Source organism: Microtus pennsylvanicus, chromosome X (genome assembly GCF_037038515.1).
Source record: "Microtus pennsylvanicus isolate mMicPen1 chromosome X, mMicPen1.hap1, whole genome shotgun sequence".
In the NCBI taxonomy this organism is placed as follows: Eukaryota; Metazoa; Chordata; class Mammalia; order Rodentia; family Cricetidae; genus Microtus; species Microtus pennsylvanicus.
Genome location: NC_134601.1, coordinates 19,725,948 through 19,749,978, shown reverse-complemented (window position 1 = coordinate 19,749,978; position 24,031 = coordinate 19,725,948). Strand labels below are relative to the sequence as shown.

The following is a 24,031-nucleotide window of genomic DNA, read 5'->3' as shown; positions in this document are numbered from 1 at the left end:
AGTGAAGCATGTTTTCTTGGTGGCAGCAGTTTCTTGGGTCTGCTCTGCTTGCTAGAGGCAAGCGAGTGCTCTCATCTGGGAGAGGCTTCCTGACTCAGCTTTGGCTGCGGGACCCTGCAGCTCTTTTAAGAGGTTCTGTCATGAAACACCTAAATGTTGTAATTTCATTTTAACATAGTAAAATTATATATAACAAAACAGTTATAAAGCAAGAATTACAGTTACAATATCTATATCTATTTTCTTTTATTGTAACTAAGGAAAACTATATTTATTTATTCTTCAACTCCATCAAAGACTCCAGAAGGTTATAATATTACCTAAGCAAACATGAAATAAAACTCTAGAAATGACAGAGACATCTCGCTGCCTGTACAGTCACACAAAGTTCCTCTGTACCATTGGGGCATCCATCTTCAGCCTACAGGCCCACAGTATACAGCAGACATTTCCATGAAGCACGAAATTTCAAAGGCAGTTCAGTCACTATCTGCTGTGTCTCACAGACTCTTTTATGAGTCAGGAACCCCAAAAGATCATCTCACCTTTTGACAAGTTTAGCAGTCCTCTCTGCGGGTTCTTTGTGTCCAGTTTATGCAACAGTCCAGGCAAGAGCAGTTTCTTGCCCAAATGGCTATCAAACTCCATAAGGATCCTCTTCGATGCCCATCTTCCTCTTGAAGTACATTGGTGCTGCCAGGAGCAGACTGGTCTCATTGTCATGAAAAGCCCTATGTTATTAAAACATTTAAAATGCAATATTCTGTAGTCTTTGAAAGATATGAAAAATGCCTATCTGAAATATATCTATGCACCTCTAGAAAATCTAACTAACATGACTACAAGCTTGACTATTATCAATGATTATCCATTAACACCCTATATTTCCTAATTATACATTACATTTTAAAAATGAACTACACAATCACAATACCTTTATCAAGATCAAAAATGCATATACATATAATAAAATTGACCTTATCTTTATACCAATATATCAAAATTTATATACCAATGCAAATTATTCATATCTCTATCATATCCCCCTTTAAATGTAAAAGAACATTTATAAACAATATTTGGGAATATGGGCACAGTTATTTCTCTCCAAACTGCTTCCTGCTGTATGGGGGCACTGATAGTCAGGTACAACCTGTGAGCTAGATTCATACCAGTCAGCAGTTGAGTGAAGTAATTTTTTGAAGGTGTTCACAGCAACCTTTCAGGAGGGCGTGGTCTATCATACCATATTGGGATAGAAACAATCCACAGGGTCTCATCCTCTGTGAAAACAAAAGAAGAAACTCCTCTCCAAAGCATCATATCCTTAGACCCAAATTCTGAAGTCATAATACCCTCATAATATCCATTCTGGTTTAGCTTGGAAGCCCATATAATGAAATGTCTCTCTGTACTTAGCTCCTTTACAGTCAAAAATTTTAAAGAAAACACAATGTACATAATCCAGACTCTCTGTGAATTTTCCATTTTTACGTGGCTTATTTTTCTTTATTTCTTTTAGTCTATAACTGTCTGTACTCTGTCTCTTTAAAGACTTTACCCTTTTTTTAAGGGCATTAACTTCATTCTCTCTATATTTTTTTTCTCTCTCTCAAGCCTATGTACACTCATCCAACATTGTGATCCGTTTAGTGGTCTGAATCTGTCCTATTGTGAATCTGTATTTTTTTTACTATCCAGGAGCATTTCTTAAAATATTAAGCAGTTCTTAAAAACTTAAGTTGCACCATGTACATGTAATATGGTACCGCCTGTGTCCTGCCCAGTCTAAACCTTAACTGTGCTGTTATTATGGTAATTACGGTAGTTCCTGCCTGAGACCAGGACAGTTCAACATGGTGGAGCTGAGCCACTCCTGCCTTAGAGCCATTTGTTGCCCCTGAGCCACACAGAGTTCCAGGCACACAGCAGTCCACATTGCCAGCAAGCAAGCTGTAGCACTTTATTCCAAATGCTCCATTTAAAAGCTCTGTCTCCTGCAGGAGCCAGACAGAGATCACAACGGCGGCACAGCCCAAAAGCTGGCATTTTAAAACAACCAGTTTTTTCCTGCTGCTGAGTCAGGACAATTTCTTTGCAGCAAGCCACCCAGAAACAGCAAAAACGCTATGTTAAACTCTCTCTCCTTTTTTTTTAAAGCCCGCTCAGGTTTTTAAGTGGATTTAGTCCATCACGTTGGGTGCCACTCTGTTGTAATATGAGCGGAGCAGCGGGCCTTCGTCCCGCGACATGGCTAGCTTTACCCGAAATAATTACACAGAAACTGTATTCTTTTAAACACTGCTTGGCCCATTAGTTTTAACCTCTTATTGGCTAGCTCTTACATATTGATCTAACCCATTTCTAATATTCTGTGTAGCACCACAAGCTAGCTTACCAGGAAAGATCTTAACCTGCATCTGTCTGGAGTGGTAGAATCATGGCAACTCTCTGACTCAGCTTCTTTCTCCCAGCATTCTGTTCTGTTTACTCCACCCACCTAAGGGTTGGCCTATCAAATGGGCCGAGGCAGTTTCTTTATTAATTAACCAATGAAAGCAACAGATTAGAAAGAAATCACTCCCAAATCACCTAAACGGTGTTGATGAAAAGCTGAATGCATGCTTTTTGGTTTTCAACTGTAGCAGGAAAAACGCTGTGCCATTTAAAAATGCTGGCTTTCTCGGCTGTACTGCCAGGGCAAACTCTGACTCAGGCAGGCAGTATGGCTGAGTGTGGTCTGTGAGCAGAATGCTGTAGCTTGCTTGCTGGCAAGGACCTTGAAACGTCATAGAGTTGTGGCAATAAAAATGGCTACAGACAGTATCTCTGCCATGGGGCTGGACAGTTAAGGAATGGGCTGGATCCAATTGCCAAAGCCAGGGCTTTAGTCCTACTGTTATTGCTTGGTAAATTAAAGACTCATGTGGTCAGAAAAGAGACATATACAGTAAAAGAAAGATTCAAAGTTGAAGAAAACCACTAAATGGTTTACAGTTTGTTAAAGATAATATATGTCGGCTAAAAGTTAAAGTTCTTAAAGTAAAGAAAGAAATAGAGTAGTTGGATGTGGTAGTACACACCTTTAACCCCAACACTTGGGAGGCAGAGGGAGATTGACCTCTGTGACTTCAAGGTGTGGTAGCACACACCTTTAATCCCAATGCCTGGGAAGCAGAGACAGAAGGATCTTTGAGAGTTCAAGGACAGCCTGGTCTACAGAGTTATTCCAGGACAAAGATATACAGAGAGCCTATCTCAAAAAAATAAAAGAAATAGAGGTTAAAATAAAGCTGCACAAAGATGGAAAATACACAGAAAATCTTGATACTGTATGTTATTATGCTCTCTTTGAATAGTTTGAATGCTGAGGAATGAGCAACAGCTGCTAAAAGATATTTGTTTATAAATGCTGCTGAACTAATCCAAGATAGATATTTTGAAAATACCTTAACTTTAAAATTTGGATCTAAGGACATGATGCTTTGGAAAGGAGTTTCTTCTTTTGTTTTCACAGAGGATGAGACCCTGTGGATTGCTTCTATTCCAATATGGTATGATGGACCACATCCTCCTGAAAGGTTGCTGTGAACACCCTCAAAAAATCACTTCACTCAACTGCTGACTGAGATGAATCTAGCACACAGATTATAGCATGAAAGACCTGAATATCAGCGCCCCCATTCAGCACAAAGCAGTTTGGAGAGAAATAATTGTGCCCATATTCCCAAATATTGTTTATAAATGTTCTTTTACATTTAAAGGGGGATATGATAGAGATATGAATAATTTGCATTGGTATGGATTGGACTTTATTGATATAAATTTAAGGTCAGTCTTGTTATATGTATATGTATTTCTGACCTTGACTAAGGTATTGTGATTGTGTATATGTAAAAATGTAATATATATAGGTTGTAAATGTATAATCATTAGTTTGTAGTCGTGTTAGTTAGATTTTCTAGATGTGCATAGATATATTTCAGATAGGCTTCTTTCAAAGATTACAGAATATGGAATTTTAAATGTTTTAATAACTTAGGGTTTTTCATGACAATGAAACAAGTCTGCTCCTGGCAGCACCAATCTACTTCAAGAAGAAGATGGGCATCGAAGAGGCACTTTATGGAGTTTGATAGACATTTGGGCAAGAAACTGCTTTTGCCTGGACTGTTGCATAAACTGGACACAAAGAACCCGCAGAGAGAGGATTGCTAAACTTGCCTAAAGGTGAGATGATTTTTTGGGGTTCCTGATTCATGAAAGAGTCTGAAAGACATTCTGCAGGACACAGCAGATAGTGACTGAACTGCCTTTGAAATTTCGTGCTTCATGGAAATGTCTGCTGGAAACTATGGACCTGTAGGCCAAAGATGGATGCCCCAACCATACAGAGGAACTTTGGGTGACTGTACAGGCAGCGAGATGTCTCTATCATTTCTAGAGTTTGAAAGTTGCTTATTTCTTGTTTGCTTAGGTAATATTGTATCTTTCTGGAGTCTTTGATGGAGTTGAAGAATAGTTAGTTATAGTTATAGTTCTCCTTAGTTATGATAAAGATAAAATAGATGTAAATATTGTAATTCTTACTTGATAACTGTTTTGTTCTTTGTAATTTTACTATGTAAAAGTTAAAGCCTTCCTTTTTTGTTTAAACAGTAAAAGGGGGAATGATGTGGGATTTCATTGGTTAATTTATAAAGAAACTGCTTGGCCTGATAGGTTGGAATTTAGATAGGATGAGTAAACAAAACAAAATGCTGGGAGGAAGAGGAAGTGAGGCAAATGCCATGCCTCTCCTCTCCAGGGCAGACGCGATAGAGCCAGCTGCCAGGTTTTACATGCTGAATCTTTCCCGGTAAGACACAGATTATTAGAAATGGGTTAAGCAAGATATGAGAGTTAGCCAAGAAGAGGCTAGGTATAATGGGCCAGGCAGTGTTTAAAAGAATACAATTTGTGTGTTGTTATTTCGGGACATAAGCTAGCCAGGCGGGCGGGAGCTGGGCGGAAGGAATGCTGACCGCCACTCCTTCTACAAGAGTGTAAGCTGGAATGGACCCACTCCTCCAAAGTTGCTTTTGGTTATGGTGGTTTTATCATAGCACTCAAAACCCTGAGACAGATCCTGACTACTTAATAAAACTTCTTTACATTACACTTGATGAGCATGTCATGCCTGCCCACCCACCCCCCCGCGTACCCGTTTCTGCCATCTTGGATGAGGGCTCATAAGCATTTCTGTATCTTTCTCAGGTAGAGTTCTTTGCTTCTCATGGATTCCACAACACACACAAACGTTTTCATTATTTTATTACAAAAGATTTATTTTCACTGTAAGGATGGGAGGGGTGGGGACATGTGCTCATCAGTACATATGAACCTAGGAGCCAGAGGTATCAGACCCCCTGGAGACAGATATATATATATATATATATATATATATATATATATATATATATATATATATATATATATATAGAGAGAGAGAGAGAGAGAGAGAGAGAGAGAGAGAGATATAGATATATATATATTCATGAGACCCAATCGCAGAGTGGGTGTTGGGAAATGAATTCTGATCCTCTGGATGCACAGTAAGTACTCTTCAGTGCTGAGGTATCTGTACAGACACAATTATTTTATGTTTGGTGGTTGGTTGGGTTTTTTGCTTTGTTTTTACTTAGTCACAAAGAAATGGGTTTCAGTATGGGGTTTTCCTACATATTTTGTCTTGAAGCTCTTCCCCTTTCCTTGTTAATCCTAATTTGTGGCAATAGATCATCAAGCCAATACTAGGGAAGATCCCTATAGTGTGATACCCAATTAGTGATACCCAAATTGGAAAACCTTAATCAATGAAAGACTCTATGGAAAAAAAACAAAAGAAATAAATAAAGATTTTTTACAGAACCTAAAATTAAAATCCCTTGATGGCATTTGGTTTCCACAAGCAGAACACAGATATGTGTATGTGTGCCTGTGTGTGTGTACATATATATATGAACATGTACATATACAAACACATGACTTTAAAACGTTACCAATAATTTTGTTGCAAAACTAAACTTACATAATTCATTTTCCTTCAATCTCCTAACTTTCCTTAAATTTCTTTGTACTACTCAAGCATTTAAATTCCAAAACTTCTCCTCCACAGAAGCACACAGATGAGAAAACCTGGCAGTTTCTGTCATAGTCAAAAGTAAAGTCAGATGAAAAATATTTGCTAAATTCTATTTTGTCCAGTAACATTTAAATTGCTTTTCCTTAAGCAACCGGGAAAAAAATCCAACCGTGCGACTAATACGTGTCACACAGTATTGAAACACTGAACTTTTAAGGGGAAAATAACAATTACTCAAAACATGAAACCCCCATGACTTTTCTTTTATCTGGTAATATGTTAGGATTCACGACTTCTTCCTCGGCCTCGTTTGACAACAGCCACAAACTCCAGGCGCTGAATGTTTCTCATCACCAGGGAGAGCTGGTCAAGGAAAGTGTTGATGGAAATTCTGAAGAGGACAGGGTCTTCAGCAGTCCACCTACTAAAATTGAGAGAAACAGACACTATCAGGGAAATGATGGGGGATCTCTTCAGGTCCACCATACCACGCCTTCCCACTCACATTAAATCTACCAGTGTCTCCATTAGGACACCCCTAGAGCGCACACTGCCTCCCAACCCTGAGGCCACCCCTACTCCAGGCTTTTGGAATACTGACACAGACAAGGCAGTGGCATTCACTGTGAACTCCTGCTGAACCATCACTTGCTGGCGACGGGCAGTGGAGACCAGGGACCTGCGGGCCATGTCTGCCTCCACTGCAGACCTGAAAGGCACTGTTACAGAGCTGGGGGGAGATAAGGTTAAGGCACCATCCACCACTTAGTTTCCCTTTGCTTAGATACACTTCCTAGGCCTGCCTGGCAATGAGCCCTCTCGCCACCAGAGTCCAGTCACCTCCCCACTCCCCAGTGATTCGGGTCTTTTTCTACACCCTTCAGTCCGCTAAGGCAAGGAGTCTCCTTGTCCTGTCAGGATGTCAACTGGCGCACTGGACTACCCACACCACGTCCGTCTGGCCTTTCCCTAGTCAGCTGTGCACCGTGTCCCCAAGGCCTTCCATGGAAGTTTTAGCGTCCCCATGATCTAGTAGCCCCTGGCGAGGGTCTCTTAGGGAAGGATACAACTCCAGGAGTCGATTTCCCGTTGTTGATGCAGTATCTCCGCTGGGTCCGGGGAGAAGTGGTGGGTGCTCATTGTGGAGAACGACAGCTGCCTCTTCAGCAACTGCACCTGACCCCACAGGGCTCCCTGGGCTGGGACTGCCTGGAGCAGCCTGGCTACCAGGAGCAGCTGGGCTACTGGAATCTTGTGGGCCACTCTGAGGGAAGGTGCCATAGTCACCTTCGGTTGCCGAACTTTGAGAGCTAGGCTGGGCTTCGGAACCTTGAGGACTCTGCTGCCCATCCTCGCCTTCTTCAGCCCCTGCTCTCCCATCTAGGCCCTCATCAGGGTCCTGCATGACTACTCTGGCTTTCCCCTCAGCACCCTAACCCGCTCTCAGGGAAGTTCTTGTGCCAAGGTCAGCGGGCTTACACAGGGAACGGCACGTGAAGCCAACTGCGCGTGTGCAAACAAGATCTCGCGAGGATTGGTTCCCGCTAAAGTAGCATTCGGTTCAGACGGGGAGGGGCATGGGGGCATGGCGGGCGGGGGAGGGGCGTCTCTGAGAGCTCAAAACGTACAGCTCTCTCACACGGTACCTTCCCCAGGGACTTGTACTAATGGGATCCTCCAATAAAGGTTTCTTCCAAGCTGCCCCACCCATGAGTGGCACTGATCCCAACAAGCCTGAGGCTTCGGGAAGCTCAGCTCGGCAACAGGAGTGGGTGAGTGGTGCTGCCTGGGTATTCACAGAACCTGCTCGAGCTGACTGACCAGTGTCCTCAACATCTTAGGAGCCTGCTATGATGGTTCCGCACAACTGCCCCGCCCAAATGGTTCTGCCTGGACCCACAACACCTTCGTACACAATTCAGTGCTCTTCAGCTGGGCATGGCCTAGTGATACTGATTAATGTGACTAAAGAGTAAGTTCAATAACTTTTCCACAAGCAGGGTGGGCTTATAGAAACCATTGGCCACAGCAGCAGCCTCTGTTTGGAGCCCAGTATACAAGCTCACCCTTTGTCATGTGGAAGAGATGTATTTATACTCTCAGTGAAGCCATGAGTGCTTTCAGGGGTAGAGCTGCTCTTGTGTTTCGTGGGGGGGTGGGGTCTGCCCAGTTGTGTTTCCTGCTTGGATGAATTCAGGTGGTGAGAGACTGTGGGTTCCTCTTGGGTGTAGAAAGAAGGTGAGCAACCATGCATGCTGAAGACCAAGATGCTGTTGCAGTTGGGGAGGAAGGATGAGGATACTCTGGAGTCACAGAGTCATTGGTGGCCCTGTTGGTGATGGAGAGGTAGGAGCCACAGGCGATGTACTCCTACCTGACTCATAGATGCCTCATACCTGTGGCCTTAGTAAGATGCCTTGACAGACTCTGGAGGATCCAGGGCACTAGGATACAGACAGCATCCTTTGTCAGGCCTTTCTGAACATACTGGATGATGGTTTGGTCTACAGGCTGTATCAGTGCCTTGGGCACACAGCCAGAGCACTAGTAAGCAGATTTTTTTCCCCTATGTATCCTATTCAGTCTAGCCAAGTAGGTTGGGGATGTTTTGTGTAGTGTGCGGCTTATTGATAGCATAGGGAGTATGTCCAGGGAAACAATGAGAAAGGAGACAGCTGGGGACTTGGTCTATTGGAGGTGAGTGGTTCCGAATTTGGAACAGAGGTCCGAGGGTAGCCTGGGCAGAGAGTGGAGGAGGTGGTGGTAGTGGAGGTGGTGGTGGACAGAGACCTCAGGGTGATACAGAAATTTGAGTTATAAAGTCAGTGTTCATGGTGCCTTAAGCATCCTTCACTAGAGTTTTCATGTTACCTGTCCCTTCACTCATGGAATCAGAGACAGCCTTCCAGTATCTGGTCCCTCAGCATCACCCCCTCCAAGGTACAGTCCAGAAAGAATCCTCAGTATATGACATTGTACTGATTATGTGATTAAAGAATAGGTTCTTGGTGGGCCATTTTACTTGCTAGCAGAGGGAAGAGTGGTGGCAAGTGGGCACCAGCTTCTCAAAGGTGTTGCCATGGATACGACAAATACATTTCACTATCTGGAGCTGGTCTCTGTGTGCTGTACAACTGCAAACAGCACCATGGTACATATATCAGGCTGGCGGGCTGCTTCTCAGCCACATACTGACAAGTATGGTATATGAGAATAGATTTCAGGGGGAGAAATTTCAGCTTCACCATTGAGTCACTTCCCTGTGAATTTTCAAGAATTACATTAATTCATAAAAATTTCTTCTTTTGCTATCTAGTCTGTAAACTTGACTAGAACCCACCATTGCCTTGAAATTTTTTCCCTCTTTTTCTTAACTTAATTTTTTAAAATTAATTATTTGTAAATTTCAATAATGCACCCTGATCACATTTACCTCCCAGTCCTCTCAGGTTCACCTCCACTCTTGTGACCTCCCCCAAAACAAAAGAAGAAAAAAAAGGAAAAAAATACAAAGTCCAAGCTGTGTTACCCATATACTCACTGGAGCATGGACAAATTCCCAGTGGCCAGTCTCTTAAAAGTAACCGACTCCAGTACAAGCAGTGGGGATAAATCCCAGTGCCCCTGCCAGTGGCCCCACAGTCTGCCCAGCCATACAACTGTTAACCACATTCAAAGGGTCTAGTTTGGTCCTATGCTGGTTCGTTCCCTGTCTGGCTGGAGTTGGTGAGCTCCCATTAGCTCAGGTAAACTGTTTCAGTACTGGCTTTTTGGGAACCCATTCTCTTTGATGGATACCTTGCTCAGCCTAGATATAGTAGGGAGGGCCTTCCCAAAGCAAGTGTGCCTTACCCCTCTCTGAGGAGTGGATGGGGGGGAGTGAGTTGGGGAGATGGTGGAGGAATGGGAGGAGGGGAGGGAGTGGGAACTGGGTCTGTTATGTAAAATGGAAAAAAGATTATTTTCTTTAAAAACAAAAACAACTTCTTCCCCTATCCTACCCCTGCCAGACACCATCAACTGTGAAGAGCTGCACTTCAGCATTCTTATCACAGTTTTAAAGTTCCCATCTAGACTGTTTCTTTTCTTTGTGGGGCAGGGAGAGGTCGACATAGAAATCTTCTATGTCATTCATTCTCAACTGTGAGACTCCTGTCATCGATACCACTGCAAAAGAAGCTTCCTTAACCTTTATAGTCAGCAGCAGCACAGATCATGGACTTTCATGTGGTTTCTCATTACAGCATGGACCACCGAGTCACCGAGTCTATAGTTTCACCATTCTCCTCTGTGCGTGCAGCTCTGTTCTGCCATCTTTCCTTCCAATTTCATGAATTCCCTTTTCAAAAGCATCTTCCCATGGGACCTGCCTTTCTCACCCCCCCCCCGGGGACACTGTGGCCTTTGCAGACTCCTCCACCACCAACCACCTCATATCCCCTCAGAAACTCCATGGATCTCTCAGGCTCCTCAGAGCTGCTCCATGGCAGCAGGTGCTGACTTTGATCTCAGCCTTGCTTCGGGTTTTCATCCACGATGGTGGTGACATGGGCCTGGGTCTGGTTCTGCAGCATTGGCTCCTCCACATGCTCCAGTAGCTTGTAGATGGAGAGGATGGAGTAGATATTGGGGTGGACCAACTCGAAGCGCTGGATCTGGGCCCAGATTTTTTTAGACGGGTCCTTACCGTGTGGCATTGGCTGGCTTATAAAACTTGCAATGTAGAACAGTCTGGCATCATAATCTTCCTGCCTCTGTCACTCAAGTGCTGGGATTGAACACATGATCTACCACACCTGGCTTGCTCTTTTATACCAAGTGCATAACATAAGAAGATAATGTGTTCATTATCAAGCCCATCATTACCGCCCTTAAAGATATAAACTATTTGTATCTAAGGCATGAGATTCTAAAAAAAATTATTCACAAACATGTACTGGAATAGAGGCAAAAACAATTATGATGTAATTGCTGAACTTGTCATACTGTTATTTTTCCCTTGTATTAAAATACTGATTTCATTGAAATTGGTAGAAGTCTTTGCCTGATGTTCATCTGGATTCCTCTATGCTGTTTTGATTAGACCAACCAAACCTCCCATAGTCTCACCTGACTGGCCAGAATCCAATAAAAATGGAGCAATCTGCTTCCTAGACCTCTGGCTGAGGTCCTGTAGCATTAATCTTGTTCTGACTCAGTCAGTGGACCAGACCATTATTCAGGATGTCCACATAGACCTGGCAAAGGATGATCTCACGATATTGGAAGAACATCCGCACAGTGGTCAAAGGTTTGATGTGTTTGTGAGCCCCAGGTTGGCCCTGTCACATGAGGGTCTTGCTTCTTGGGAACCTGAATTCCAGGGCTGTAGTAATATGGGGCGCGGCGGCGGGGCTGCGTCCCCAAATCCCCAGCCTCCTGCCCGGCTCGGCTAGCTTATGCCCCGAAATAATTACACGGACACTGTATTCTTTTAAACACTGCTTGACCCATTTCTACCTAGCATCTTCTAGGCTAACTCTCCCACCTGGACTAGCCCATTTCTAATCATCTGTGTAGCACCGGTCTTACCGGGAAGATTCTAGCCTAAGTCCATCCTGGGTTGGAGCTTCAGAGCTTCATCGCGTGTGTCTGCCCAGGAGCCAGGAGCATGGCGGACGTCTGCTCCCGAGAGGAGCGCTGTGGAGTCTGACCTCACTTCCTCTTCCTCCCGGCATTCTGTTCTGTTCTGTTTACTCCTCCCACCTATCTCCTAACCAATAGAGCCAAGCAGCTTATTTTATTTTAACCAATGACCTTCCTCCATCATTTCCCCTTTTTCGGTTTAAACAAAAAAAGGCTTTAACTTTAACATAGCAAAATTACATATAACAAAACAGTTATCAAGTAAAAGTTACATCAGAAACATTTATACATATAACAAAATTGACCGTAAATCTCTATCAATAAAGCAAAATCTATACTAATGCAAATTATTCATACCTATATCATTTCCCCCTTTAAATGTAAAAGAACATTTATAAACTATATTTGGGAACATGGGCGCAGTTTTTTCTCTCCAAACTGCTTCCTGCTGAATGGGGGCGTCGTTAATTAGGTCTTTCATGGTATAACCTGTGTGCTAGTTTCATCTCATTTGGCAGTTGAGCGAAGCAATTTTCTGAAGATGTTCACAGCAACCCTTCAGGAGGGTGTGGTCCATCATACCAAATCAGAATAGAAGAAATCCATAGAGTCTCATCCTCTGTGAAAACAAAAGAAGACTCTCTCTAAAGCATCATATCCTTAGACCCAAATTCTGAAATCGTAATACCCTTATATCCATTCTGGTTTAGCTTGGCAGCCCAGGTAATGAAATGTCTCTCTGTACTTAGCTCCTTCACAGTCAAAAATTTTAAAGAAAACACAATAATACAAAGAATCCAGACTCTCTGTGAATTTTCCATCTTTACGCGGCTTATTTTTATTTATATCTATAACTATCTGTACTCTGTCTCTTTAAAGACTTTACTTTTACTTTTTTTTTAAACCATTAACTTTATTCTCTATATTCTTTTTCTTCTCTCTCCCAAGCCTACGTACATTCATCCAACAGTGTGACTCCTTTCGTGGTCTGAATCTGTCCTATTGTGAATCTGCAATTTTTTACTATCCAGGAGCACTTTTGATTTGTGCTTTTAAATCACTAGGTGCTTAAGAATCTAAGCTGTGACATTCCTAAGTTAACTTTTTGCTTTTTGAGCGTATATCTGTAGACCAGGCTGTCTTTGAACTCTCAGAGATCCGCCTGTCTCTGCCTCCCAGGCATTGGGATTAAAGGTGTTTGCTACTACACCTTGAACTCACAGAGATCTGTTTGTCTCTGCCTTTTAGGCACTGGGATTAAAGGCGTGTGCTACCACACCTTGAAGTCACAGAGGTTTACTTTAAGAATTTTAACTTTTAGTCTGCATATATTTTTAACACACTTTAAACCATTCAGAAATTTTCTGTCTTTGAATCTCTCTTTACTGTATATCTCTCTTTTTCTGACCACAAGAGCCTTTAATTTGCCAAGCAATATCAGTAGGACTAAAGGCATGGCTTTGCCAGCTAGATCCAGTCCATTCCTTAGCTTTCCAGCCTCATGGCGGAAATACAGGCTGCAGCCATGTTTATAGCATTTCAAGGTCCCTGCCAGCCAGCGAGCTACAACAGACAACACTCAAGTCCTCTCTCGGTAGCCGGCCCTCCTGCCTCAGACAGTCAGAGTTTTCCCTGGCAGGATGGCCCAGAAAGCTGGCATTTTTAAACAGCGCAGCTTTTTTCCTGCTACGGCTGAAAACCGAAAAGCATGCGTTCAGCTTTTCGTCAACACCGTTTAAGTGTTTTGTGGCAGGACCTCTTAATGAGCCGCAGGGTTTTGCAGCTAAAGCTGAGTCAGGAAGCCTCTTGGGGCTACCAGGTAGGAGCGGCACTCAGCACTTTAATTCTGAGACTGAGCGTGCAGCACAGAAATTCTTTTCATCCAAGTAACATCCAAATCTGACAGGCAGAGCACTGCGCAGTCTAAAAACACGTCTCTGTATGGCGGCAGGAATCCGCCATGCTCTTCCGCCTGCCTAAGCCTGATTCTGCCTTCTGCCCAGGAGCAGGCGGGAAGCTCTGAGTCATCGCACCGTCTCAGAGCACTCTCCTTCCGATCCCAAGCGGGAACACAAACATAAAGCCAGAGTTTGCACTGGCGGCAAAGCCCCAGGAAGCCGCGCTTTAAAATAACGCAGCTTTTTTTCTGCTGCTGTCGCTGAATCAGGAAATCTCTCTACAGCACGCCACCAACAAACAGCAAAAATCTGTGTTAAACGCTCTCTTCCTTATTTTTAAGCCTTCTCAGGTTTTTTAAGTAGGTTTAGTTAGCCACACGTCTGGGCGTCATTTGTAGTAATATGGGGCGGCGGCGGGGCTGCGTCCCCAAACACCCCAGCCGCCTGCCCTGCCCGGCTAGCTTATGCCCCGAAATAATTACACGGACACTGTATTCTTTTAAACACTGCTTGACCCATTTCTACCTAGCATCTTCTAGGCTAACTCTCCCACCTGGACTAGCCCATTTCTAATCATCTGTGTAGCACCGGTCTTACCGGGAAGATTCTAGCCTAAGTCCATCCTGGGTTGGAGCTTCAGAGCTTCATCGCGTGTGTCTGCCCAGGAGCCAGGAGCATGGCGGACGTCTGCTCCTGAGAGGAGCGCTGTGGAGTCTGACCTCACTTCCTCTTCCTCCCGGCATTCTGTTCTGTTCTGTTTACTCCTCCCACCTATCTCCTAACCAATAGAGCCAAGCAGCTTCTTTTATTTTAACCAATGACCTTCCTCCATCACAGGGCTGCCTGGACCACCAAGGTATCTTTGGCCTTCATCCCAGAGTGCATAAGCCCATGTGCTCAGGTCCTTTCACAGGGAAATGCACATTCTGTGTTATCACATAGCAGGAAATAAGCTGATAGAAACCAGTTCTACCTTTCTCCATACCACCCTGCGCTTCAGGACATTATAGTTTCTTAAAAATAATTGTGATTTGCTAGCCATGTCTTCCTAATACTTTTCTGCTATGGGTACCTCTGTACTGAAATGTAACCTGAGGCCACTGTCCTGGATGTTAGTTCTTTCAAGTGAGTCCCCTGGATCATGAGCACAGCGATGTTATCCAGAGTGACATCACATATGTGACTAACCTACTGACTGCTTCCTGACACCCAATTATGGGACAGGGGTATATGCCTCTTAGCCCATGCCATGCCATCCCCAACACAGGGTCCGGCTTTAGGAACATGATTACAGGGATGCAGTGAATCTGTCTCTGATCTTGACCAGCACTAATGTCTTTCAGTCACACTTATCAGTGTCATTAAGGGATGCCCCTCTGGTGAGGGATGTAGGGCTGCATTGTGTACAAGGGTATTCTGGATTGAGGGGGAACAGTTTGCCTCAGGAGACCCATCTCTCATGGTCCCAACAAATACGGGTATGCTAGACACAGACTGGACCTGCTTGCTGAGGCCAACTTGCAGCACCATGCACTACCGGTGCCACAGAGAGCTTCATGAAGCCTCGGGCTTTCTGTGTGCCAAGGAAGCAGTGACACTCGAGGATGGAGAAGAATGTACACTGAAAGGTTTCATCAGTACAAGCCACCTAGAGGAAGAGCCTGTAAGACTTTAAGACAATCCTGAAGCCATTTTTGACAATTCTGAATCCTCTCAGCCTCTATGCCATAGTGCTTCCCCTCCTCCCCTGGGAACCAAGGACCTAACAGCTACACTCGCAAGTACTCAGTTCCTGAACAATTACCCATGTACATATGCTTTGGTTCGGTCCCCTGGGAAACGGGGTCAAAATGACCTCTTACCTCATCTGATCTGGCAACAGCTCTCCAGTCAATTATTGGTAATAGCCCTTTCAAATAAGCCAATCAGAATAGTCAAAGAACAACCCCTCTTGCTTCTGTGGCCCCTTTAAAAGTAGACTGTACCCGCTATTCGAGGTCCCTCGGCTTCCCGAATGCTGGGGGACCCTGTCATGACAGAATTAATAAAATCCTCATGCTTTTGCATCGGCTGTGGTGTATGAGATGGTCTCTGGGGGCGACTCCTTCTCGGTGTTTGGACGCTAGAGTCCAACATTTGGTTCCCTGACTGGGAATCGAGTGGCTCCCAGACACACTCTAGACCCAGTTGGAGGTATAAGGAAATGAGGTCATTTTTATGTCTGTCTGTGTATTGTGTTTCTGTTTCTGTGTAATTGTGAATCAGTAACTTGAGAATTGTACCTGCGCAGGGCTAGTATTTGAAGGGGACCAGGCAGTGGGACAGACGTGTCCGGGAACACTCCCTGGCCCAGCCGTGGAGGACGCTTCACTGGCAATTTGTGAAACTAGGAGCGACCAGGTCATCTTAGTTTCCAGGGAGTGTGGCCCTTATCGCCCACTCCCTTCCAGGTTCGTACCAGTTTGTTGCCGCGCGGCTTCTGATTTTGAGTCTAAGTCTGTCTTTTTGTTCTTTTGTATTTTCAGTTCTACACCAGAGTGGTGGTGAGAGCACCAGCTTCTGGTTTTGAGTTTATGTCTGTCTCTTTGTATTTTTTTTTTTTTTGTATGTCGGTTTGTCTTTGTTAAAAATCCACCTGCAGGAATTCAGAACCTGGCACCGGGCCCCCTGGCCATCATCAGTTTCCCTGATTCCGAAAGCAGCCCCACTGCTGGAAGAGGTGATGGCTGCCCCTCCCCAAGCCCTTTGTCTTTTCTCTTTCCTGTACTGGAGCAAAAGAAACCCAGAATCCAGGCACCTCTGGTTCTTCCTGATATCCAGCCAAGCATGACAGACTTCTCCCTCCTCCTCCCCCGGAGGAAGCACTTCGTTCCTGAGGAGCCCCGTTGGTCGGGCCCTAGCCCTGAAAACTTCAGTTCTCAGCATCTATGCTGGGACAGGGGAAGGATGAGAATGACTTCCTAAGCATTTCCCCTTCGCTCAGTAGCAGGCCAATTACAATACTGCCTTTTTCTGCTTCTAATCTTTACTTACAACCCTTCCTTTTCTCAGGACCCTCAGGCCGTGACCGGGCTTATAGAATCTGTTCTGGTTATTCATCAGCCCACTTGGGATGATTGCCAGCAGCTCTTACAGGTGCTCCTAACCACAGAGGAAAAAAGAATGTCCCAGGAACTGACAGCAGGCCAACCCAATCACCGGACAAGATAGAGGATGGGACTTCAATACTCCAGCTGGTAGGGAGCAGCTCCGTCTTTATTGCCAGAGTCCAGTTGGCGGGTCTAAAAAAAGGAGGGGGGTTTCAAAGCACCCCACTAATTTGCTAATTTGGCTAAGGTAAGAGCAATAGTACAGACCCCAGAGTTCAGGATAAATAAAGACCCTTACCAAATTAGCCTTTGGAATCTGGCACTAGAGACTGGGTACAGCTCCTTCCCCTAGCCCTGTTCTGTGTACAAAACACCCCGTCTCAGCTTGGACTAACCCCCCTATGAGATCCAATATGGGGGACCCCCCTCTTAGTTTCTTAAGGCCCCTCATGACCCATTTGCTCACAAACCCCATCTGCGAGCACGGTTGAAGGCTCTCCAGATCTCCGAACCCAGGCATACACCTGGGGTATATCCGGAGGGACATGAGAACAGCAGCTGCCCGCTCATACCTGCAATCCACGCCTCCTCAAGCCCTTGCTTTGATACCCCTGCCCTTACCCCTGATTTCTGTCAACTAGTGGCACAACTAGCCTCCTGGGATATCCGAGATAAAAAAAAAAAAACCCACAGCTGCCCCTGGAGGCTGGCAAAAGATTTTCCCCTGGAGGAAATATTTGGACACGGGGGTTCAGACATCTCCCCCACTTGTCTCCCAGGGGCAAGAAGCGGGACTGTTTCCATGGGTGTCTGGAAGGACTTGGGACATGGTATTTATCTGACCAGAGCCTGCTGCTGCAGGCCAGACTAGACCCTCCCTAAAAGGGCCCTAGCTATCCCTGCTGCTGCCCGCTGGACTAAGCTGTTCTCTGCTTCTCTGCTGGCACCTCCCAACACCAACCCGGGCACCCGGAAATCTCACACCCGTTCCAGGTTGGCGATTCTGTGTACGTTCGGAGACACCGGTCCCAGAATCTTAAACTTCGCTGGAAGGGACCCTACACCTACTGCCCTCAAAGTGGACGATATTGCAGCCTGGATCCATGCATCTCACGTCAAGCCTGCACCTCCACAGGACGACCCAGGACCTTCCAAATAAAAGTTTCAGCGTACCCAAAATCCTCTCAAGGAGGCCTGACTCTGCTAGGCTTGCTGATCTTTGCCCTGATGTTTATACCTCAGGACTTAACCTGGACCCTGACTAACTTTGAGACTGAGCAAGCCTTAAGGCTAGCCACTGAAGTTCATCCCCTGAATATTTGGTTCCCCCAGCTAACTTTTGACCTGTGTGTTTTAGCAAAAGCCTCTTGGGAGGATACTGAGCAAACCCCCAGAAACTTTTATCCTGTATGCAAATATTCTAAATGATATATTTGTCCGGGGGAAAAAAAACCAAACTCTGCAGTATGGGGGGGGGGGCTAAAATATTTTATTGTGCTGCCTAAAAATGTAAAAAGACATAGAAATTCTGTTCACCCTGTAAGTTGTTGTAACACCTCCAATGACCACAGTACTAGGGCCCAACTTGGTATTACCTGACCAGGGCCAGCTAGCCCCTGCTGAGGTAGCCCCCCTTTCCAGGGCCCTGGGCTCCACTCCTAGTCCTAAAAACCCTCTACAACTCCTGCTTCACTCCTGGCAAGCTCTAATACAGGCCAGTGACTGTTTAATCTGATAATGGGAGCCTTTTCTTTGCTAAATAGTACTGACCCCAGCTTGACACAATCTTGTTGGCTATGCTTGTCAGCAGGACCTCCCTATTATAAGGAAACAACACTGGTTTGTTAATCTCTGGGTACAGATCCAAATGGTCCTCCAAATTTAGTAATATCTCAAGATTGAGATATTCAACCAAATAAGAGGAGGGAATGTAAGACTTTAAGACAATCCTGAAGCCATTTTTGACAATTCTGAATCCTCTCAGCCTCTGTGCCATAGTGCTTCCCCTCCTCCCCTGGGAACCAAGGACCTAACAGCTACACTCGCAAGTACTCAGTTCCTGAACAATTACCCATAGACGTATGCTTTGGTTCGGTCCCCTGGGAAACGGGGTCAAAATGACCTCTTACCTCATCTGATCCAGTCAATTATTGGTAATAGCCCTTTCAAATAAGCCAATCAGAATAGTCAAAGAACAACCCCTCTTGCTTCTGTGGCCCCTTTAAAAGTAGACTGTACCGGCTATTCAAGGTCCCTCGGCTTCCCGAATGCTGGGGGACCCTGTCATGACAGAATTAATAAAATCCTCATGCTTTTGCATCGGCTGTGGTGTATGAGATGGTCTCTGGGGGCGACTCCTCGGTGTTTGGACTCTAGAGTCCAACAAGCCCAGTTAGGAAGCAGGAATTCTGCCTGTGGGGGGGGGGGAGGAAGCAGACACACCCGCCAAGAGCCAGGCAGTATCTCAGCAGGAGCCAACCCTAGCAAGAACTTGCTTGCAGGGAGCAGGAGATATTGATGCGCCCCCCCAACATCTACCAAAAGACAGGAAGAAGCTCAGCAGAATCCAACCCTAGGGAGAACTTGCTTGCAGGGAGCAGGAGCTATTGGTGTGGCAGTGAGGATGCACGAGCCGAGGGGGGAGTGCCTGGGGACCTGGCTATGGGGCTCAGAGTTGGGTGTCAAATTTGGCCAGTCTATGCCCAGTTGAAAGCGGCATGGCCTCGGCTGGCCAGAGCTACCGAGACTCTAGTGGCCCCATGAATTGGGGCACCCAATATAGCAAGTTAGCTCGATATGGTAAATAACCAGGCCAGCTTAAAAATAATTATTAAGAACTTTTTTAATTTTTATTTTTCCATTCAATTATTTACACTAAAAAAGAAAAAATTCAAATATTCAATGAAAAGTCAAAACTCATATAGGAATGGGTCACCCCACACAATCCTCACAAGATCACAGGTAACTGCCCAGCCCAATCGAACCAGAAGCCTGTGACCGTGCCTGTCCACCTGCACAGAAAACCTCATCATTCAGGAGGCAGGAGGCAGGGCTCTCAGAGAGACCTGACCACCACCCAACACATACCAGGGATAGACAGAAGGACTGGGAACATCGAAGACAGAGTGAAGAAAGAAAACAATCAAGAAACAGTGTCAGATCAGAAAGAAATAAAATTGCCTTTAATACACATATGTATACATACATATATATACAAACATACATACGCACATACATATATATAAACAGTCACAAGAACTAATGAGTGAGTTTAGCAAGATTCTCGCATGCAGGCTGTTTGTACACAGCTGGCCACTACTTAACAAGCACAACCATTTGTCTCGATGTCACCCTACACTAATCTGAAAGAAGGCCTGGGAGCCTCAAATATCCTGCTCTGGTGTTTCTTTCTTGTCCTCTCAAACTAAATCCGTTTTTCACTTCTGTATGGAAACGATCAACCCAGTGGTCATGAAAGAGAGTCTGAAGACTGAGATTTGGTGAGTGTAAGGCCCATATTAGAAAACGGTCGAGTAGTATACGTGGAGAAATTTAATACGTGACTGTATAAATGTTTAATTCAGGAAATCTGCCTCTTCTAATATACCTCAAGGAAGTAAGTTTTCATGAACTAAATTATTTATTATATAGGAAAAAGTGGATAAGCCTAAACGTTTACTATCCGTATATAGGAGGATGTTTTTAACATAAATTTCTCCTGAAAAGTGTGAGGAAATGGAAAAGCTAGTATTCCATAAGAAATATTCCAAGAAAAATATTAAAGAATAAACATAAAAATGTCTTTATTGCCTTTATATACTTAGTTCTATAGAACACACACACCTTTTTTTTTAAATAGTACTTTGGGATTGAACTCAGGGACTCTGGCATGCTAGCAAAGCTCTTTATCATATTCTAACAGAAAAAATTTTACTTCAAAGATAACCATATTGTGTGCTGAATAAGTAACTGACTTTAAATAATGTAATTTTCTGTCCATTTACTAAAATATCTTTCCCTGCTTTGGACTATGAGAAATTTTAAATTTCAGAACTTTCCTTCCAACCAAAGTACACAGATGAGAAAACTGGAGGCTTCTGCCATAGCCAAAAGTAATGTCAGACCAAAACCTAACCAAAAACATCTAAACCACAATATGTTAGTTTTATTTTGTTCAGCAACAAACATTTAAGCACCCTTTCCTTAAGCAAAAGGAAAACAAGACAAGCATGGGACTGATAAAGGGGAAAATGCATCAAAACTTTGAAATTTGAAGGCAAGGTATCAATTACCAAAAACACAAAATGCCTTTGTCTTGTCTTTTAGGGGGAGAAAGTTTAGGTGTGATGAATCCTTCCCCTTCCTCGTTTGACAACAGCCACAAACTGGAAGTGCCGAATATTTCTCATCACCACGGAGAGCTGGTCAAGGAAACGATTGATGGAAATCTGGAAGAGACTGGTGTCGTCAGTTGTCCACCTACTAAATGTGAGAGAAAGAAACACCATCAGGGAAATGAGGGATCTGTTCAGGTCCCTCACACCCTGCCTTCCCACTTACATCTAACCCACCAGTGTCTCTCCATTAGGACGCCCCTAGAGCGCACACTGCCTCCCAACCCCGAAGCCACCCCTACTCCAGGCTTTGGGAATACTGACACAACCAAGGTACTGTCATTCACGATGTACTCCTGTGGAACCATCAGTAGCTGGCGCTGGGCATTGGCGACCAGGGACCTGCGGGCTATGCCTGCCTCTACTGCAGACCTGAAAGGCACTCTTACAGTGCTGGAAGGGGCTGTGGTTAAGGTGTCATCCACTATTAGGTTTCCTATTGCTATGTGGTCTGGTATACTTCTGAGGCCTCTCTGACACTGCTCCCACGTGCAACCCAAGACCAAGACTGCCCCAGAATCTTCCTTCTGACGATGCTAAACACGCATCATCCACCTCCTGCCTCCCCAACGGTTCAGGTTTTCTTCTACATTATGAAGTCTTCTCTGGATTAGACAACTCCCTGCCCTGCCAGCATGATGTTTCTTCTTGGACTAACTGTCCACTCTGTCTCTTCCTTCCCCTGCTGTCAGCCTTCCTGCTCACCCACCCGAAAGACTTCGTTTCACGTTTCATCCTTCCTATCTTCCCATAGCCCCGGCCAAGGGTCTCCCAGGAAAGGATACAACTCCATGAGTGGACTTGCAGTTGTTGCAACATCTCCACTGGGTCCAGGGAGAAGTGTGGGTAGCTCGTCTTGGGGAACGACAGCTGCCTCTTCGGCTGCCCCACCTAACCCTACAGGGCTCCCTGGGCGGGACCTGCCTAGAAGAGGCTGGCTACTGGCATCTTCTGGTCCACTCTCACGAGGGACCTCGTCTTGGTCACCCTCTGCCACCGAACTCTGAGAACTAGCCTGGAAATCGGAAGCTCGGGGTCTCTGCTGCCCATCCTCGCCTTCTTCCACCCCTGTTCTACCACCTGTGGCCTCGCCAGGATCCTGCATGGCGATTCTGACTTTCCACTCAGCTCCCCTGGCTCAATCAACGGCACCACTCAGGCTCAGCTACGGAGATGACGTGACAATTATGAGCACACCATGTGAGGCCCACTGTGCTTGCACAATCGAGTTCTCGCGAGATGAGCCAAGCTCTCGGTGGGTGTGTCTGGGGGCGGGACACCAACAACTCAGCTATAACCAAGCTCTCACGAGGGGTGGCTCCTGCTGAACTACTTCCTGTCTTTTGGTAGATGTTGGGGGGAGTGTGGGGGAAGACACCAATAGCTCCTGCTCCCTGCAAGCAAGTTCTTGCTAGGGGTGGCTCCTGCTGTGCTACTTCCTGTGTTTTGGTAGATGTGTGCGGGGGTGGGGGGGTCTGGGGAGGGTGGGGGGGATAGGGGGTGGGGGGAGGTGGGGGAACACACCAATAGCTCCTGCTCCCTGCAAGCAAGTTCTCCCTAGGGTTGGCTTCTGCTGAGCTTCTTCCTGTCTTTTGGTAGATGTTGGGGGGGGGGGGCACCAATATCTCCTGCTCCCTGAAAGCAAGTTCTTTTTAGGGTTGGCTCCTGCTGAGATACTGCCTGGCTCTTGGCGGGTGTGTCTGCTTCCTCCTCCCCTCCCCCCCCCCCACACAGGCAGAATTCCTGCTTCCTAACTGGGCTTGTTGGACTCTAGAGTCCAAACACCGACAAGGAGTCGCCCCCAGAGACCATCTCATACACCACAGTCGATGCAAAAGCATGAGGGTTTTATAAATTCTGTCATGACAGGGTCCCCCAGCATTTAGGAAGCCAAGGGACCTCGAATAGCGGGTACAGTCTACTTTTAAAGGGGCCACAGAAGCAAGAGGGGTTGTTCTTTGACTATTCTGATTGGCTTATTTGAAAGGGCTATTACCAATAATTGACTGGAGAGCTGTTGCCAGATCAGATGAGGTAAGAGGTCATTTTGACCCCGTTTCCCAGGGGACCGAACCAAAGCATACGTATATGGGTATATATGTATATTCAGGAACTGAGTACGTGCGAGTGTAGCTGTTAGGTCCTTGGTTCCCAGGGGAGAAGGGGAAGCACTATGGCACAGAGGCTGAGAGGATTCAGAATTGTCAAAAATGGCTTCAGGATTGTCTTAAAGTCTTACAGGCTCTTCCTCTAGGTGGCTTGTACTGATGAAACCTTTCAGTGTACATTCTTCTCCATCCTCGAGTGTCACTGCTTCCTTGCACACAGAAAGCCCGAGGCTTCATGAAGCTCTCTGTGGCACCGGTAGTGCATGGTGCTGCAAGTTGGCCTCAGCAAGCAGGTCCAGTCTGTGTCTAGCATACCCGTATTTGTTGGGACCATGAGAGATGGGTCTCCTGAGGCAAACTGTTCCCCCTCAATCCAGAATACCCTTGTACACAATGCAGCCCTACATCCCTCACCAGAGGGGCATCCCTTAATGACACTGATAAGTGTGACTGAAAGACATTAGTGCTGGTCAAGATCAGAGACAGATTCACTGCATCCCTGTAATCATGTTCCTAAAGCCGGACCCTGTGTTGGGGATGGCATGGCATGGGCTAAGAGGCATGTACCCCTGTCCCATAATTGGGTGTCAGGAAGCAGTCAGTAGGTTAGTCACATATGTGATGTCACTCTGGATAACATCGCTGTGCTCATGATCCAGGGGACTCACTTGAAAGAACTAACATCCAGGACAGTGGCCTCAGGTTACATTTCAGTACAGAGGTACCCATAGCAGAAAAGTATTAGGAAGACATGGCTAGCAAATCACAATTATTTTTAAGAAACTATAATGTC

General features: G+C 45.4%; 1 protein-coding gene across 1 annotated transcript; it reads right to left on the bottom strand.

Annotated features, from left to right (window-relative positions):
- Positions 1–20,975: 20,975 nt before the first annotated feature.
- Positions 20,976–22,235, bottom strand: LOC142841504 (EKC/KEOPS complex subunit LAGE3-like). Its single transcript, XM_075958430.1, has 3 exons — positions 21,916–22,235; positions 21,395–21,523; positions 20,976–21,218 (listed from the first exon to the last, which is right to left on the bottom strand). Exons 1-3 carry the CDS (start codon positions 22,233–22,235, stop codon positions 21,074–21,076), a joined length of 594 nt encoding a protein of 197 aa, XP_075814545.1. The 3' UTR covers positions 20,976–21,073.
- Between the last annotated feature and the right edge of the window lie 1,796 nt (positions 22,236–24,031).

What these genes read in the sequence shown, in the direction of transcription:
- LOC142841504 (XM_075958430.1), bottom strand. Translation starts at nt 22,235, where the DNA reads ATGCAGGATCCTGGCGAGGCCACAGGTGGTAGAACAGGGGTGGAAGAA. An exon ending in GCAAGTCCACTCATGGAGTT is followed by an intron (nt 21,524 to 21,915) that starts GTATCCTTTCCT and finishes AGCCCCTTCCAG; the next exon opens with CACTGTAAGAGTGCCTTTCA. An exon ending in AATGACAGTACCTTGGTTGT is followed by an intron (nt 21,219 to 21,394) that starts GTCAGTATTCCC and finishes TCTCACATTTAG; the next exon opens with TAGGTGGACAACTGACGACA.